The sequence below is a fragment of the Oreochromis niloticus genome, linkage group LG18 (assembly GCF_001858045.2).
Source record: "Oreochromis niloticus isolate F11D_XX linkage group LG18, O_niloticus_UMD_NMBU, whole genome shotgun sequence".
In the NCBI taxonomy this organism is placed as follows: domain Eukaryota; kingdom Metazoa; phylum Chordata; class Actinopteri; order Cichliformes; family Cichlidae; genus Oreochromis; species Oreochromis niloticus.
Genome location: NC_031982.2, coordinates 8,032,708 through 8,044,315, shown reverse-complemented (window position 1 = coordinate 8,044,315; position 11,608 = coordinate 8,032,708). Strand labels below are relative to the sequence as shown.

Here is an 11,608-nt window from a genome sequence, read left to right as displayed (position 1 = left end):
CTGTTGATTGATTGGGTTTTGGGGACCTGTGGAAGCTGTTAGGCCATTTATTCCAGAATAGACACATTTATTATAAAGTGAGCAGGACAAGCCATCCAGGAGCCATCCATCCATGCAAGCACTGTCTGTAATATTCACCTTCATGAGATGAAAACATTGCCTACATCATAATTTCTGACCTACTCACTGCTTTAACCTCGCCACGGACAATAACGCCGAGACTTCGAAGCACGGCGGGCGCTGGCTTAGTGTCCTTTCTGTCATCCTCACGCCTGCCTCTGGATCCAGTGCATGGGCAGGGACCAGCCGTTATGTTCATTCAGCCGCTGCAATTTATTCAGCCTTTATCAGGAGCCAATCATATCTTTCTCCACTCACAAGTGACATGTGGAGATGCATAAAGATAAACTCAGACTGATGGCCTTCAACAAGGAGGCTTAGCTGCTGGGATTTACATCTGCACTAAAACAGGGCACATAAAAGGTCTTCACTGCTTATGAGTTTACATAGGCTAACATTTTATTTGTGCTAATTTAATTGCCACCATAACAAAAGACTGGATAGTGGACCAGATGGACTGCAGAATCAGTTTTTTTGTTTGGGTCACATTACAGCTCTCATCCACAGTGAAAAGTGAAAAATAAAACAAGTAAGAAATGATGGCTTTGGTCTCTCTTGTTTCATGCACAAATCTGTGACATTTACATACTCCTTATATACCACATCTTTTCCCTGTCATGCAGCACCGCTTATCATCTTCACACAGAGAGAGCTGATGTTTAAAGAATCCTGAAATCAAAGCCATGAGAGGATTCAGCAAACATGGTGGTAGACGTGTAAACTTCCAGGGAAAAAAGTGCTGTTTTTTTTTTTTGTTGAATTTCATGCAATCTGAATGATGATATATAAACATGTTTTTGTATGACGGTGACAATTTAAAAATCAGTTTAGGTAATGTTTCAACATAACTGCTAGAGTCAGCATCAAAGGGGTTACAAGCTGGATGCAGAGTGGCCAGATTGCTGCTAGGAGACCAATAGTTGGAGACTGCTGATGAGACTTTAAGTGATGATCAAACATAACCGCTTAGAAGATTTTTGACTGTTAAATATCTGTTATATTAACAAGAATGAGGAACATGAATGCAGCATTTACATATCATCACATCTATAGGCCGAAACTCTTCAGCTGCTTCTTTGTGTTGAGCAGTTAGCAGCTAACTGTATGTGCTGTGTGTTCCTAGTGTTCAGTTTTGGCATGTCTGGTCATAAAACTGCAGGGTTGTATTTTCCGATGCATTTTTACCATCAGTTCGAATGGGTTAAGGTATTTTGCATTTAATCACATAATCATTCTCAAAATGGATATGACACTGATCAAGTAGATTCATTTACAGTCTCTTCTGCAGGTTAACCTGCAACCGGAGGTTTATCGGATTTATCAGGAAGCGTGTGTGGTTTGCCCGTATATTTTCACGGGTGATCTATCAGCGATTTATCAGTTCACGTTTTCAGGAAATGAGGGCATCCGCTCAGTCCACAGGAGCTACTTTATTTCCAGGTGAAAATATGAGAGAATATGTAACTGTCACTGTGTCTACACTGAAAAGACTGCGACTGTGGGCAGCGGCAGTGTGCCTTAAAATAAACACAATATATGTAACATAGTCCCTGCTAGACAGGTCGAACAGCTTTAAGGGTAAATATGAGCAGGAGGGCATGGCTTGTGTCTGCTAAAATAGTTTTCCTTTTCATAATCATCATCATGATCATCATCAGTACTATCAGTCAATCAATCAATCAATCAATCAATCAATCATCTGAGGCTGAAGAAGAGGAGCAAGATGAGCTATGAGAGGAGTCCTCATCACTTCCGGAATCAATGTCATCCTCCTCCTCATCACTTTCTTCCTCGTTGCTTCTCTCTGCGTCTTGCTCTGATGGAAAAATCAAACAACACCTTCGATGTTTAGTCTGTAACATGCAGCCTAAAGTGTTTGTACAAAGACAACTGTCACCTTCCAGCAGCTTCTTCTGGATCAATGGGAGGAACTCTGAGGCCTCAGGATTGTCTGGCTCGTAGATGAGAACTGGAGCGAGGAGAGAAGAGGTAGCATTGACTAACTTGGCGGCTCGCTCACTTATTCATTGACCGACAGACAGACGTATAGCAAACAGGTGCAGGATACGTACTCATGTGACAGAGTTTAACAGCCAGCTTGAAGTATTTGTCCTTCAGAGCTCTGAGGAACTGAAAGTTAACATTTTCACTTTAAAGTTGAAGCAAAAAACATTTCAGACATTTGAAACATGCAAAGAAAAAAGCACTCTGTGGACAGAGCATGAAGTGTGGATAAGCTGGACCAGTTGCATTACTGTACCTTCATTAAAAGCCCCACTGGAGCCTTAAGGTCTTCACACTTCGCATTCTCTTCCTCAGTCTGTGCTTTGTCCTCTTTAGCTTTATACATGAGGAGAGGTTCAGCTGGTGTGTGAGCATCTGTCGGTCCCCCTGACAATCATCACCATAATCACTTTGTAATGTTATTTCTTTTGCCTTTGTGCTTTGCATTTTATCCTGTACCCACCTGTTCCTTTTGTGCCTGAGGACTTTAACATCTCCGTGCCTTTCTTTTCCAGCTGCTCCACAGGTGCCCAGCCAATCCTGAAATCACAGGTGATCTGTGTCAGAACTGTATCAGAGGCATATCTCATTGGTCTGATCACTGGCTGGAAGAATTTCGATATTGTGTGGCTCTAGGGGTGGGCCACACACAAACTCAAAGAGCAGCTCAACATTATAAAACAATATGAATGCAGAGAACAAGTCTAAGTAAAGACCAAATGCTGTCCAGAATAAAGGGCAACATTTACATATAGATGCTCATTTTCCATGGGTCTGTGTTGGTACTCGTTCAGGTACTGTATACACTGCAACAGCAATGAAAGAATTAATTTCCCGTCATCTTCACTGGGTGTAAATTCCCTTCACCATATCCCATAGTTGCAGTCTAATCACTTATTTTATGTGTTCTCTGACTGAGAGCAGAAACACCTCTTATCGTGTACAACTGTACATAAATGAATAATAATGTTTGTTTTTGTTGCCCAAAACAAGACATATATAGCAGCCTTTGAGAGTCTTGCTGTTTACGGTCTCCTTATAATAACTACCAGATGAGCGTTTTAATGTGATTAGTCAGGAACTACCGTTTTTGTCATCTCACAAAATTAGAAAATGAGATACTGATGACAAGCAGAAGAACACATGAAGCTAATGTTGTCATTAAAATCTTTTCACCATCCGGTTTGCAAGTTGCTTTAGCAGAAAGCAACATCCAGGTGAAGACACAATAAAAATACTAATTATTATTATTATACAGCTTCTTAATAGGATGTGTAGGGCAGTGAAAAGACAAAGTTGAAAAATGTGTGACTCACTTAGAGCAACGAGTGTCCTGCCCAACAACTGCATAGAGTGAGCAGCCTGTGAACAACAGGTCTGCAGTTCACAGAAACAGCATACCTGTAGCTAGTAGAACCAGACCGTCACGGACACCTGCTGTTGCACAAGTTGTTTATCTGATCGTTCAAAGTTCAAAGGGCTTTAAGTCTGAGGTCCTATTCTGGGAATTTCTGACAGTTTCTTGCAGTGAAACTTGAAGGTTGTAACTTTCCTTTAGCTGTCGGAGAAGGAGGTAAGCAGCCGTTACTAAGCAACGGAGAAACGCACAGTCGTGGCCTTCAATGTTGCCGGAAATTTGGCCATTACATCAGAGACATGCCAAGCAATGATTTGAAATCTATGAAATGAATGAATGAATGAATGAATAGCACTCAAGCAAAGATTTATTATTATTTCTTTAACATTTAGCTGCTGATGCGTATTATTTATTCTATTTTGTATAGTATGTTAATCTGTTTTATCTCATTCTATTCTATTGTTTTTCTTAATTTTTGCTGCTCTTAACTTTGTACTCCCACTTTCTGACCAAAAAATTTCCAACGTGTGGGACTAATAAAGGCTTATCTTATCTTATCTTATCTTATCTTATCTTATCTTATCTTATGGAAGCAATGGTCCTGGGAACGTTTGGAATTAAAGTTAATTTAGATATAAAGTTAAAAAAAAGAAAAGAAGAAATGAGTGCCTATAGGTGTTTCATGGTGACTGCTGTCTTGTGAGACTGCTTTTGGGGGAGATGCAGTATCAAAATGAAAATAAATAAGTTAAATAATAATAATAATAACATTGCAAAATTCCTTAGTGTTTCTTTTTCCTCAGTGAATATAATTTTAAAATATGGGTTTGTAACACTAACAAATCATTTCATGTAAACATTCTTAGCCCACAGACTGCACACACACAGAGTTACGTTCCTGAGAGCCTTGTTTTTTAGTTGTTACCCGTTGTTGTTACCCTTCTGTCTTTTCCCTTACATTAATCAAAAGATTTACACAGTAAATGAAGTTCTACAAATTCAACAGGATAAAAAAAATGAAACACTTGATACTCTGAAAAGGTGATTACATACCCTTATGTGTCTACCCCAAAACTCAGCACACGTCCACAGTGGACAATCTGGTGCATCCCATTATTTTTAAGTGAGCCCAGAGTATGGAGACCAAGCCAACTTGTGACTATTATGATAGTTTTTTTGCAAATCAGAGAATTTGCTTAATTTCAGTGTATGGAGTCATTAATTCAGTTTAATTTTTTATAATGGTTCATCAAATGCTTGCATGCTATATTCCTATAAAGATATCCGGCTATTATACCCTCAACTTTCTACAATTTTGCAAACGTACAAAATAAAGCAGAGACTAAGAATGCATTTGCATGTTTACAGTTTCTGAGCTCATATATTCAAGGGTTTGAAGGGTTCTCTCACAGCCCTTGAGAGACTGCCTCTGTCCACCCTCCATCTCAGCCATATTTCATTCAATAAGTAGCTGTAACCGCCACATTAGCTGCGCATACATCGAAAGAGCTGCCCTCTGTCATGAATGTGTGTGTCGGTGAGTGTGTGAGAGAATGTGAAGACGCAACAAGGTATTGTGTGTGTGTGTGTGTGTTTAATAGATTGAGGTCTCCTTTGCTCTTGGCTGCATTGTTTCACGGTTGTCTTAAAATCGCAGCGAGATATGGACTGTCAGACTGACAGGCTCCAGACTCAGACATCCCACAGAGCCTAAATTAGCACATGATTGGCAGGACTGTTCATTTTCTCCTAGAGTCTGAAGTGCTGTTTCGAGAAAGGTAAGGTTAGCTTGGAGTGTTAAATGCATATTTTGCTCTTCATCTCCTACACACACTCACTTGGTGTCATACACACACATAAAACTATATATCAATTAGGCAGGGTCATGAAGTTTCTTACACTGAGCACTCCCTTGGGGCCGTCTCGTGCACGCTGACATGCCATTGAAGCGTGTGCATGTGTGCTTTCAGTGTAGACTTTGTGGGCTTTTATTAAAGTGGAGAGTAGGAATCCAGGAATCTTGCAGGCAGGATTCCTGTTCTTATGGTATTATAGTATACTTCCCTTAGGCAGTATCATTAGAAAGCACAGTATAAATTTTCACTGCTATGCAGAAGATACCTGACTTTATCTATCCATGCAGCCAGATAACACACAGTTAGTTAAATGCAGGAATGTCTTAAAGACACAAAGACTTGGATGACCTCTAATTTTCTGCTTCAAAATTCAAATCTATTGTCTGTAACCCGAGACTTACTCTGGATGGCATGACTGTGGCCTCCAGTAACACTGCGAGGAATTGTGGAGCCTTTTTAACCAGGATATGACTTTAAACAAATATGTTGGAATCTTTCTTGCATTTGCACAATATCTCTGAAATGACAAACCTCCAGTCTCAGAGTGAGGCTGAAAAACGAGTTTATACATTTATTATCTTTTGGCTGGGCTATTAAATATGATTACATAATTATATAATTATTTTATAATTATATAGAAACTCTCTGAAAAGACTTCAGCTGATCCAAAATGCTGCAGTGAGAGCACTGACAAGGACCATGAAGAGAAAGCATTTTTCTGCCATGTTGGCTTTTCTTCATTGCATACATTCAAGGGTTTGAAGGGTTAAATCCAAAATCAAATTTAAACTCCTTCTCCTCACATACAAGGTCCTGAATAATCAGACCCCATCTTATCTTAAAGACCTCACAGCATGTAATCACCCACATGAAACACTTGGCTCTCAGACGAATGGGAGGCAAAGCCTTCAGATTTCAGGCTCCTCTTTGTGGAACCAGCTCCCGGTTTGGAGTCGGGATGCAGACACCCTCTCTACTTTTAAGGATTAGGCTTAAAGCGTTTTTTCCTTGATAACTCTTATAGTTATAGTGGATCAGGTGAATCCTCCTTCAGTTATGCTGTAATCGACTCAGAGTGCTGGGAGCTTCCTATGATGCACCGAGTGTTTTTTCTTCACTCACCTCTTTTTCACTCACTTATGTTTATAAACCAATTTTCAGTTAATCATTTGTAATTTTGACTTTAAACTCTGACTCTCTCCCACATGTGTCTTTTGCCCTGTCTCCCTCCCCTCACCCTCAACCGGTTGTAGCCGATGGCTACCTGAGTCTGGTTCTTCCGCACATGACTTCCTCTTAAAAGGTGTTTACCTTCCCACTGTTGCAAAGTCCTTACTCAAAGGGCAATTGTTAAAATTCCCAACAATTGCACAACCTGTAAGGTTTGTACCTTACAATATAAAAGGTGACTTGGCACTATAACTGAATTGAATTGAACTGCACTGAACTGAATTCAACAGTGGAAGAAACAAAGCAGATAAATGCGGGGAACCTCTGTAGAGCCTACAACCTAACTTTTGTAAGTCGTCGACATCATTGCGGGCTTTTTTGTGCTTGTGCATGATGTGTGTCCCAATGTTTTACATGTGATGACAGGATTTTTTCCCCTCCTGGGTTCCCACACTTGTTGTTTTCAGTTTGTTTGTTTTTTCAAAGACAAACAGGTTTGTCATTCCAGTTTTTCCACTTCTTTGCACATTCTGATAGTTTCATAAACTTCCCTGGAGGAATTTCCTAAGATTTGTGAGTCCTTTTTTAGGTGCTATGATTATTATTCTTGATGACTGTTATTCTCTCACTGATGATTCAAAAACTGCAGCAAATAGCAGCTGGAAATGCACAGGAGGACTAAGAGTACTGAACAGGCCAAACACAATAGTTGCAGGCTGCACTGACATGACATTTCGAGGGAGGTGTACACCAGGTTACATCTGAGGATTCTGCAATAGTATCATAAATCCTGAGTTATGGGTAAGTCCAAAATCGCCCGTAGACATAAAGATCACGGGAGTGTGTTCAAAGACTACAGGCCCCAAGAACTCCCGTTTACTTAGCAGTGTTACTTTAAATGTGTGTCTGTACAGTTTTGGGCTCTGTGCATTCCCCCTTCCCCACACCTCAGCTCTGAGTTGGGAAAAAGATTTTTTTTATAACTCATCCATATTGAAAATTTGTTTTGTGGCCATGGTGATTGAGAGACATCATAATAGGAGTCTGCTAAGCCTCATCCACTACTTTTAGTAGTCATTAAACTGGACCTCTTCACAGTATTTGTAGGAGTTTGTTGTGTTTTCCAGCTCTGCTGGAGTTGTTTTAATGGATTGTGTGACCAATATTACAGCTTGCTGTGGGCCACAGCCCATCCAAGAGACTTGTGCTTCTGTTTTAGTGAGTGACATTCTGGTGTTTATTTATCACTCGGTTACTTAGCACTAATTGCCTTAAATGCGTGCCTGTGCATTGTACTTTTACTGTTTATGAACATGGCTTGCTAACAAAGCTAGCTAGCTGATAAATTAGCACGTCACCCTTTCATCCGTACAAGCTAACTTCTGGCTTCAAAAAAAAAAAAAAAAATGCTAATGCTGAGCCAGTGGTTGAGGGTTTACACAGACTGTGGTAAAAACAAAATCATGCCCTACACATACTGTCGACCCCGAACAGTACAGAAATGCTTACTGCACCCCTCGACAAGGGTCAAGGCTTTGGGATTTTCCTGTTATTTGTCATTAGCAGATAGAAGCATACTCAATTTGGGCTGAAATGTGCGCAAAATGCTATATATTTTAAGCCTGATGATTTTCCCATTTAATATGGGAGAGCCTCTGTTATTCCAAAGTAAAATAAAGATCCAACAGAATCCAAAGACCCCAGATACATTGAGCTCAGAAGAAATATTTGGAGTATTTTGGAGTGGGAGTTTCTCGGTGTCAAATGACAAAGGCTGAACTCGAGCTACTAATGCTCGTTTGAACGTGCACCGCTTCAACTCTTCTTGCCCAATAACAGATGGAGACAGAAACTAAATGCACACCCCAAAACACACCAGCACCACAAGCCCATCAGGCACACCTGCCATGGAAGCTTGATGGGAAAATATATTCCACACAGACGACATGATAACAGAATCATTTCACACTTCACTGATCACCTGCACATTCCCATTGCGTGCATGAGTATGAGTGTGTGTGTGTGAAAGAGAGCGCAGGCGAGGGCCTTCAGTAGGGTGCAGCCTGGTTGTACTCGGTGCATGCGCCTTGACAGACTCTCTGCTCCTCCCAAATTTCCATATGATGAGGTTGTCGTGACAGTGAAAGAATACACAGCTCGAGAACGTGTCATATTCCTCCAGGACATCACAATGTGTAATGTGGAGCATGTATTTGTGTGATGGAACACGCAGTCCCTGCTGTAGCTTTATTAACAGAGATTAGCATTAACAAAACAAAGCAACATCATGCCGTCATAAACAGTCTCTCTGCGGTGTGGGTTTGTATGTATATGTGCCACACTCATGCTCATGTTACCGTGTCCTCGTGTTTATGAAGCATCTGTGCAGGTCTGTCAGTGTGATGTGGCGTGTGACGATCCACCATCACGTCTCACGGCCTCGAGCAGACTGAAGGCTAATAATAAATGCAAATTACAATCACAGGAGCAGCTCGGAGCTGGAGAGGATAATTGCTCCATTATGGCGCTGTGCGTCTGAGGATGTGTGTGTGTCGGAGGGACAGAGGGGGAGCCACCAAATACCAGTTGTGACATCACAAACAGACTACATAACAGGACAAGTGAGGTGATACAAGTATTGATTTATTTGCTGGGAAAAAAAAACATCCACTTTTCCAGTGAGAGTGCCAAGTCAGGCTAATTAAAGTGTGATATAATCACAAATCAACATAAAGAAAGAAAGATCTAGATCACACGCAAGTCCTGTTTAGCACATGAAGCTAAAAATAGTTTGTTACTGCATGTGCCTTTCTCGGTTACAATAGATGCAATGATCAGGAATAACATTATGACCACTGACAAGTTAAGTGAATGACACTCATTATCTCCTCATCGTGGCAGCTGTTAGTGGGTGGGATATATTAAGAAGTGAATATTTTGTCTTTTAAAAGCTGATGTGTCAGAAGCCTAAGGATCTGTCTGCAGCGGTCAGTATCTATGAAAAGCAAGTCAGAGGAAGGAACAGTGGTGAACCAGGGTCATTGTTGGCCAAGGCTCATTGATGCATGTGGGGACCGAATGCTGGCCTGTGTTGTCCAATCTAACAGACGAGCTACTGTATCACTGCATACTGATTTAATTTTGCTTGTACATCATGTGCAAGGTGTGTGTGTCCCTTACCTGGAGAACACCTGGCACCAGGATGCACTATGGGAAGAAGGCAAGCCAGCAGACACAGTATGATGCTTTGGGCAATGTTCTGCTGGGAAATTTTGGGTCCTGCCTTCCATGTGGATGTTTCTTTGACATGTGCCACCTACCTAAGCATTGTTGGTGCACCCTTTCATGGAAACAGTATCCCCTGATGGCTGTGGCTAACGGCAAAAATGGTTCAGGAATAGTTTACGGAGCACAACAAGGAGTTTGAGGTGTTGACTTGGCCTCTGATCCATGGAGGCTCCACCTCACAACTTACAGGACTTAAAGCATCTGTTGCTAACATCTTGGTGCCAGATACGATAGCACAGTTTCAAGGTTCTGGTGGAGTCCATGCCTCAATAGTTAAGGGCTGTTTTGGCAGCAGAAGGGGGACCAACACAATAAAAGGCAGGTGGTCATGAAGTTGTGCCTGATTGCTCTGACTTCTTTTTTTCTTTCTTTCTTTCTAGGGTCACCCATCGAAAACATAAAGATGATTTTAGATGGAAACTGAGATGTTCACACCTGTTTGAAGACTTTACACAGAGCTATGGTAATTCCTGACAGATTAGGTTTTGAGTTTACTGAGAACACATAAGAGTGACAACAAACTTCCATATACCTCGTTTTTTTTCCTGCTTATCCAATTACGAGTGTGCTGGAGTCCATCCAGCCTGTCACAGGGCGAAACGCAGGTCGCAGGACTAACACAAGCATTCCCACTCATATTCACACCTACAGCTATTTTAGAATAACCAATTAACCTAACATGTGTCTTTGGAGTCATCGTGCCTGGAAAATAACATAGTAACAATCTTCTCACTGAAATAAAGGCAAAAGAGCAAACAAGGACAAAAACAACATAAAACATGTTGATCAGCTAATTCTGTTCAATATGTGTTTCCTAGAACGTCCTACAACATCATTAAAGGGCAGAAAATAAGGAAAAACATAATAGGTCTAAATTAAGCAATTAGATACCATTTGATAACTAAAACTGCATTAGAAGCGTACATAAGGGATCGAAACTAGAAGTACATTATCTAAGATTTGTGACAGTTTTGAAAAAGGAGTATCTCATTTTTATTTATTTTCAGGTTCATTTCCTTCCTCCAATTTCCAGGAAAGTGTCTTCATAGCATTCTCTTCTTTAACCTCCTTCACTTTATGTGGCATTTGCGAACAGTCATAAGTGACACATCACTTTATTGCGCTGTTAAATCGCTCTCTTGTTTGTGCCATGGTAAGATGTGCCAAGGGGAGGTGGGTGTTACAGCTAATATTATTATTATTATTACACGTGTTTTACATTTAATGTGAAATCTCTTTAAAAGGATGGCTACAGCCTCCGGGTGCCTCACTGTGTCTGTATATCATCATCGTAATCATCATCTCTGACTTCCTAAGCGGATCTTTTACTTACTCTTTCCATTTTTCTGCCCCACATCTCACTGATGGACCGGGCCCATCTGTCTCTCTTTTAGCCCATTCATCATTTCCTCTCTCATCAACTCTGTATTTCTTCATTTTCTTTCCCTTTTCCATCTTTGTCTCTCACTCACTCATCCCCGTTTCAAGGGTTGTTTTTTTTTACTCCCCCCTCCTCTTCCTTCCGTTCCATCCATCTGCCTCCCACTTTTGCCTATGCAGTCGTTTTCTTGCTTCATTTTCAACCTCTTGTCCATCCGCTTGTGCAGCACTGAGCCTTCAGTATGGGCTCATTCGATAAAAGAATTAACTCATGTGGAATTACAGGGATTATTTTACATAACCATCATCTTATCATTGCATTAATTATCATTTCATTAAAGTGTTTATTGAAGTTGCTGGCATTATGTTATAATTTATATTATAGGGGTTATCATAATCAAATATTAACATGTTTATTACAGGTGCAGTATAA

General features: G+C 40.6%; 1 protein-coding gene across 3 annotated transcripts; it reads right to left on the bottom strand.

The window, feature by feature from the left end:
* Window positions 1–1,079: 1,079 nt before the first annotated feature.
* erich2 (glutamate-rich 2) lies at window positions 1,080–3,722 on the bottom strand. 3 transcript variants are annotated; one of them, XM_013276417.2, is made up of 6 exons: window positions 3,526–3,722; window positions 2,588–2,664; window positions 2,381–2,499; window positions 2,193–2,250; window positions 2,018–2,089; window positions 1,080–1,936 (listed from the first exon to the last, which is right to left on the bottom strand). In XM_013276417.2, the coding sequence occupies exons 2-6, from the start codon at window positions 2,616–2,618 to the stop codon at window positions 1,812–1,814; spliced, it is 405 nt and encodes a 134-aa protein (XP_013131871.1). In that variant the 5' UTR covers window positions 2,619–2,664; window positions 3,526–3,722; the 3' UTR covers window positions 1,080–1,811. The 3 variants fall into 3 exon arrangements, with proteins under 3 accessions (XP_013131871.1, XP_013131870.1, XP_005458186.1); XM_013276416.2 differs by having other exon boundaries at window positions 2,381–2,511; window positions 3,526–3,720; XM_005458129.3 differs by having other exon boundaries at window positions 2,381–2,511; window positions 3,441–3,532.
* Window positions 3,723–11,608: the final 7,886 nt, after the last annotated feature.

Coding starts and splice junctions, on each gene's coding strand:
- erich2 (XM_013276416.2), bottom strand. CDS start 2,618: ATGTTAAAGTCCTCAGGCACAAAAGGAACAG. Junction 2,090..2,192: donor TGTTAAACTCTGTCACATGA/GTACGTATCCTG, acceptor TCCTCGCTCCAG/TTCTCATCTACGAGCCAGAC. Junction 1,937..2,017: donor CCAGAAGAAGCTGCTGGAAG/GTGACAGTTGTC, acceptor TTTTTCCATCAG/AGCAAGACGCAGAGAGAAGC.